General features: G+C 37.1%; 1 protein-coding gene across 1 annotated transcript; it reads right to left on the reverse strand.

The window, feature by feature from the left end:
- Positions 1 to 5489: 5489 nt before the first annotated feature.
- On the reverse strand, positions 5490 to 6063 carry LOC107766166 (ethylene-responsive transcription factor ERF098-like). The gene has a single exon (XM_016584911.2). It carries the CDS (start codon positions 6045 to 6047, stop codon positions 5574 to 5576), a length of 474 nt encoding a protein of 157 aa, XP_016440397.2. The 5' UTR covers positions 6048 to 6063; the 3' UTR covers positions 5490 to 5573.
- Positions 6064 to 7408: the final 1345 nt, after the last annotated feature.

A 7408-nucleotide genomic window follows, 5' to 3' on the forward strand; every position in this document is an offset into this window, starting at 1 on the left:
TGAGCGTGCATGTAAAGACGACCCCTGTCGTGGTAGAGCTGCCCCCCTAAAGGAACACCGCTGAAACCACTTGATCCAAGAGGCCTCTTGGACTCCCTCTCTCCTCGCTCCTGGATACGGACCATCTCTATCTGCCGAGTAATGTCAACTACCTTATAAAAGGTAGCATTAGATACCCTCTCCCGAGACATAAGTAACCGCAGCTGATATGTGAGGCCATCAATGAACCTCCTAGTCCTCTCCCTATCATTGGGAACAAACCAAACTGCATGACGAGCCAACTGACAAAAAATCATCTCGTACTGGGTCACAGACATGCCATCATACCGAAGCTGCTCAAACTGTCTGTGCAGCTCCTCTCTACGAGACTGCGGCACAAACTTCTCCAAAATAAGAATAGAGAACTCATGCCATGTAAGTGGTACTGCACTGACCGGCCTGCGCCTGTCATAAGCCTACCACCATCTGAAGGCAGGCCCAGAAAACTGAAAAGTTGTGAACTAGACCTCACTAGTCTCCAGAATACTCGTCGTCCGAAGCATCTGCTGGCACTTATCTAGAAAATCCTGAGCAAACTCTAACTCAGCACCGCTAAATGATAGAGGTCGAAGTCTCCCAAATCTCTCAAGTCTCCTTTGTTCATCATCAGCCATAACGGGGACTACCGGGGCCTGAGCAACTGCAGCCGGTTGGACGGGTAGTGCCCCCAGTATCTGACGTCTCTGCACTACCTTCTTTGGAGTACAGGCAACAGGGGTATGAGTACCTCCCCCAACCTAAAAAGTGGCTGGTGCGGCCTGAGCCAAAACCAGCTGAGCAAGACCAGTGAAAAGAGTCAATATCTATTCTAGAGCCTCCCGAAGGCCTGGAATGCCTCTACCACGGCCCTGGCCTCTCGCGGCCCTAACTAGTGGCACTGGTGGCTGATATTTCGATCCTGTAGTACGTGTCCTCACCATCTGTGAGAGAATAGAATAATATAAATTTAGTTTCAGGAATCAACAATTTCACATGACAGAATAGAAGAAAGTGAAATTTTCCTAAGGGTTCAGCAGCCTCTCGAAGATAAGTACAGACGTCTCCGTACCGATCCGCAAGACTCTACTAAACCTACTCATGACTCGTGAGACCTATGTAACCTAGGCTCTGATACCAACTTGTCACAGCCCAAAAATCACACATGTCGTGATAGCGCCTATCTCAATACTAGGCAAGTTAACAACATCAATAACCCACAATTTCTTTTAAATACTGAAAACATAATAATTAAGTTTAAGAGAAAATCCCACAAATACTGAATATAAATACACTCCCAAAATTCGGTGTCACTGAGTATATGAGCATCTAAATGATAATAAAGTCTGACTGATAAAAATATTGTCTAAAAATATAGAACAGTACAAAGACTGTAAGGAAAGAGAGTCAAGGTCTGCGGACGTGAAGCAGCTACCTCGATAATCTCCAATAGATAAATCTCAGAAAAACTAACAACCGTTGTGTCCAGAAGTACCTGGATCTGCATACGAGGTGCATGGTATAGTGTGAGTACAACCAACTCATCAAGTAACAATACTAAATAAAGAACTGAAAGTAGTGACGAGCTTCACAGCTAAGTCCAATTAACTTAATTTCCAACAGAAAAAGGTAGGCATGCTTTTAAGTTCAACATTTGAGACCCCAAACAGTAATTTCATACCAAGTTCAAATGAAACAGAAGATAATATCTCTCACAAATTTTCAAAACAGTGATCTATGACCGTTGAAGTGCAAAAATAATGAAATCAATGCATCCTCTCAAAGCAACAGTCCCTCAGTCCTCCCATTCACTCCAACCTTACAATCACTTTTTCCTCACAGTCACTCATTCCTCTCAATCACTCAGCACTCGGCACTCGACACTCACACTCAGTAGGTACCTACGCTCACTGGGGGTGTGTACAAACTCTGGAGGGGTTCTTCATCCCAAGCGCTATACCAAGCGAATCATGGCATATAACAATGAAACATTTTGTGGCGTGCAGCCCTATCCCATAAATATCCTCACAATCAGGCCCTCAGCCTCACTTAGTCATCAACCTCTCCAGTCTCTCGGGCTTTCGAAAATCATGATAAGCAGCCCAAACAACAATAATATGATGCATCAATAATGAACAATAGAGACTGAGATGTAATGTGCAAGTACAACTATGACTGGGTACAAAACAATAATTTAGGATATAATTTACATGTACACGATCTATGTGGGTCCCTACAGTGTCAACACATATCTTAAACATGATTTATAGTTCGATTTCTCTAATACATGGAAAATGAACGGATATCAACAGATTATTCAGCCACACAGTTACATGGAATTTATCAAGTCACAATTTCTACGGTGCATGCCCACACGCCCGTCACATAGGATGTGCGTCACCTCAAAACTAATCACATATCACAGAATCAGGGTTTCATACCCTCAGAACCAAATTTAGAAATGTTAATTACCTCAACCCGATAAATTCTTTATTCCGCTATGCCTTTGCCTCGTGAATCGATCTCTGAACGCCTCAAATCTAGTCATAATTAATTTGATTCAGTCAATACAAATTATACGAATTAATTCCATATGAAAATATAAATTTTCCAATAAAATCCAAAATTGCACTCAAAAATCGTGCATGGGCCCATGCCTCGGAACCCGGCAAAAGTTACAAAATATGAATGCACATTCAATCACGAGTCTAACCATACCAAATTTACCAAATTCCGACATCAACTTGGCCTCCAAATCTTAATTTCTTATTTTGAAATCCCTAAGCCCAAATCCTCTAATTTCACCTCAAAAATACGTAATCTAGTCGAAATACTCAATGATAATCCAATATTATTGACTAACAATGATCACAAGTGACATACCTCAAGTTTTCCGTGAATTCCCTCTAAAGATCGCCCCAAAACCGTGCTTGAAAGTCCAAAAATGGCAAAACTCGGAACCCCTTCGAAATGTATACTGCCTAGGGGTTCCGTACCTGCGACTTACTTAGCCGCTTATGCGGTCTCGCAGGTGCAAGAGACCAACCGCTTCTGCGGTTTTCCAAGGCTGGCCTCCTTTTGCTTCTGCGGTCGCCTTCCCGCTTCTGCAGGATCACTTCTGTGAAGAGAAAGCCGCTTCTGCGGTCGCGGAATCGCAGATGCGACGCCGCTTCTGCGGACCATTTTCTCGCTTTTGCGACCTCTGTCTCAACCCACGCCTGGTCTCTTCTGCGATGAAGAATATACTTCTGCAATCTTGCACCTGCGAGCCAATTTCTGCCGGTGCGATTACATCATATGGCAGCAGGTTTCCATTTTTGTTCTAAGTCCGAATTTTATCCGTTAACCACCCGAAACTCACCCGAGACCCTCGGAACCTCAACCAAATACATCAACAAGTCCTAAAATATCATACGAACTTAGTCAAAGCCTCAAATCACATCAAACAATGCTAAAACCACGAATCATACCCCAATTCAAGCTTAATGAAACTAAGAACTTTCAACTTCTAGATTCAATGCCGAAACCTATCAAATCAAGTCCGATTGACCTCAAATTTTGCACACAAGTCATAAATGACATAACGGACCTATTTTAATTTCTAAAATCGGATTCCGACCCCGATATCAAAAAGTCAACTCCCCGGTCAAACTTCCAAACTTAAATTTCTATTTTAGCCATTTCAAGCCTAATTTAACTACGGACTACCAAATAATTTTCTGGACACGCTCCTAAGTCCAAAATCACCATAGGAGCTATCGGAATCATCAAAACTGTATTGCGGGGTCGTTTACACATATGTTGATATCCGGTCAACTATTTCAGCTTAAGCTTTAAACCTTGGAACTAAGTGTTCCAATTCATTCCAAAACCTCACCGGACCCGAACCAATTACTCCGGTAAGTCACATAAAAATTGTAAAGAAAAAATTGAACAGTAAATGAAGGAACGGGGTTATAATACTCAAAACGACCGGCTGAGTCATTACATTAAAAAAAATTCAGGATTTCTTAAAGAAAAGTCATATTTTCGAAACTTCGAAAGCTATGACCATCTAAGATTCTAACAAAGGGCTCTGATAATATGATCGAAGTTGCAATTGGTCAAATTTAAACAAACAAATTTCTTACTTTAATCTTGAATATAGATAATATTAGTCCCTCTTTATACATTGAAATCGTATCTCTTCGATTAACAGGGTTGTGGCGGAGTGGTAAGCATTTTTATTTATCCTTAATCAAAGGTTTCGGATTCAAATCCTAGTTAAGTATGAAGTCGTTTTTGTTAAGAAGTGTTTTACCCTCCAATATAAATTTTTTCGGTACGAATTCGAATATAATCGGGCATCAAAAAAAAGTCGGCATCTCCCTGTGTATTTATTTTGACCTTTATTCTTTCCCATGGATCGATTCTTCTTTAGTCCTATGGAACTTTGAATGAGTCAAAAGGGAATAATCATAAAGTGATTCACTCTTTATCGCACAGTGATTTCACTAAAATGAAATAATTTTTAGGTTGCAAAACAATTCATCGGACTTCCTTTTTCTGCACAAGATTATTCTTTATCACATTTGTTTTGTTTATTGTTTTGTCACTTTGTATGGGTAATGCAAGGTTTTCTTCCCTGCCCTTTTGCTATCAGTACATTAGGAAATGAAGTATCATGCCATTTTACAATTTTAAAGTTAAAAAAATAAAATTTTTAAATCTCTTATGTGTAGAAAATAGATATTCTTATATTTATTTGATGTTTGAACCAACCAAATATAATCAAGTTTTATGGGTGAAAAAAAAATCTCTGTTTACAGAAATTGAAACTAAAGGACAAATATATCTCATTAATTATTTCAATTATTCACTTTATTAATTATTTCAAATTATCTTATTATCTCATCTGTATCTTAATTATCATATTTCTTTTCGACTTATTCGAGGAATAAATTAAAATTCGCTTATTCCTTCACGTCATATGTCAAAAACTAAAGAATAAATAGACGTCCGAACTTACTGTTTGGGCATTTCACATTCTCAAGAAAGATACCATTACAGTTCAGCTCCTATCGAATACCAAGAAATGTAGAAATCAAAGTCAAATGCAAACCTCAAATGCTCCAGTTTTAGTTTTCCAATAAAAGATTAAAATAAAAAGTTTTGATAACAAAACCAAACATGTTGGTTATGATGTTTGATAAGCTTAAACTAAACAAACATCAAAAAACCCAGTAGAGTTCTAGTGAGGTTTTGGAAGGGTAGTGCGTTCGTATACCTTATCACTGTCATTGAAAGATAGTGAAGCTGTTTCCGATAAACCCTCGGCTCAAAAAAAAATTATAAGCTTAAACTGAACAATAAATTATGGGAAATAAAGAAGAAAAAAGGACTTCTTCCGAAACAAAAGAAGAAGAATATTGATAATGAACATCCAGAAATTAAGATACAATTTTGATATGTAACTCTTTCCCCTTTAATTGGCCTTACACGGCACGAATCCGAATCGAGTTAAAGCAGGGTATCGGACACCGGGGTAAAATCCCAAAAAAGGGTTACAAACCTTAACCTTACTTTCTTTTCATTTTTGAGTCTTCTGCACAAAGAAGCTCCTCTAGAACACTATTATCTAGACACTCAAGCTCAATAATTTCCTTAGTTTTACCAGTTAAAGATGATGAACTTCCATTCTCTAAACTTCCTCTTGGATTTGAAGCAACATTTGTTGGTGAAGAAATTGAGTTACGATAATATAAAGGAGGATATTGGAGTTGATTATAATACTCATTAGGGAAATTCAAAGTAGCAAGATGTCCTCTTAGGTTAAATGCAGCCCTATCATAAGCCCTAGCCGCCTCCTCCGCCGTGTCGAACGTCCCGAGCCACTGCCGGGAACCCGGCCTCGTCGTATCACGTATCTCCGCCGCGAATTTCCCCCACGGCCGCCTTCGAACGCCGCGGTATTTCACTTCTTCCTTTTCTTTGTTGTTGCTACTTTCCTTCTCTTGCATGGCCTTTTTTCCTCTTGAAGAATTTCCCTCCATGTTATGTATAAGTGGAGTTATTTTTTTCAATTTGACGTTATAAGGACTTAGGAATATTGGTTTATATAGCCTTAATGGGATGGTTAGATATAAGATTATATTGTAGGACCTTTTTATTCTTGCAACTTTTATGAGAAGTAAGATATTTAGTAAGTAATTAATTGGTGTAATTTTTAGTGTAATAAATAACTGGATGTGAATTATATGCATTGACATTATCTGTTTTGTTTACCCCGCAATAACAGGTTTGTTAGCATTTCTATCAGGTTACGGATTAATGCGTGTTATAGAGATTTACTTGTAATTATATTATAAGCTACATGAATATGTAAATAATTTGTACGCTCTTAATATGTAGAACTTAAACTCATTATAATTTACCAAGTTTCTTCAAAAGTTATTCAATTGTTCGGGAAGATCTGAGCTGTGATATTCAAGAGATATATATTTACTCTTAAAAACTTCTAAAAGGTTTTATCCATATACTAGTATTTTTGATTGGAATTGTTTTATTCGAAATAGATTTGATCTAAAAACTAATAGTGATTTAAAATTTTAATATGGGATGCTGTTAGAAAGCTCCAAAATTCAGAAACATCGAAGTGGTTGTATGACGTACTTTTAAATACTTATCCGTAATTAATGTGTTCTCATTTTAATTTATGAATCATTTTAAATTATGTTGATGGTGTCATCCTCGTTTTTCTGTGATAGTATTATTAAAAGTTATAGATCACCTCAAGGAAACATATTAATTAACTAGATGAACTTAGATAAGATTCCTAAATCTTACAAGATCTTAGTCTGGGAGGATTTGTCCCTAATTAGTGGTGTTTAAACTTTTTGGTAAAAATCAAATTTATATTATAGTTGAATCTGCACATATGTATTCCTTAGATGTGTAAAAGTCCCACTTATTTATCAAATATCACTGTTAACTCCGATAAATTAGAGAAAAACTTATATGAAAAGATCATTTATTGTAGTTGAAATAAATGAATTTGGGATGTTTGATTAAATATAAGAAATTAAATGGAATTTATAACTGTCTCAATATTATTTTTTTCATTCTGAATTTTTAGGAGCTAATTATAAAACCATTCTAATGTCCCCTTTTGCTATTCACACTAAGCCAATAATTAAGATAAACACGAAAACAATTACACCCAATATGTTGGAAGAAATCCAAATTAAATTAGTAGTTTTGAAGTATTATTATGTTTGCCAATCCTTTTTAACTTGACAATGAGTGCAAATTTAGTATAAATATATAATTCTGAAAATATCAATTGAATTATCGCCAAAGAAATGAATGCGACTGTATTCATTATACAGTGTGGATCTGCTCATTGACGATTAGG

Source organism: Nicotiana tabacum, chromosome 14, assembly GCF_000715075.1.
Source record: "Nicotiana tabacum cultivar K326 chromosome 14, ASM71507v2, whole genome shotgun sequence".
Taxonomy (NCBI): domain Eukaryota; kingdom Viridiplantae; phylum Streptophyta; class Magnoliopsida; order Solanales; family Solanaceae; genus Nicotiana; species Nicotiana tabacum.

Excerpts from the sequence above, each read along its gene's own strand:
- LOC107766166 (XM_016584911.2), bottom strand. The coding sequence starts at position 6,047 with ATGGAGGGAAATTCTTCAAGAGGAAAAAAGGCCATGCAAGAGAAGGAA.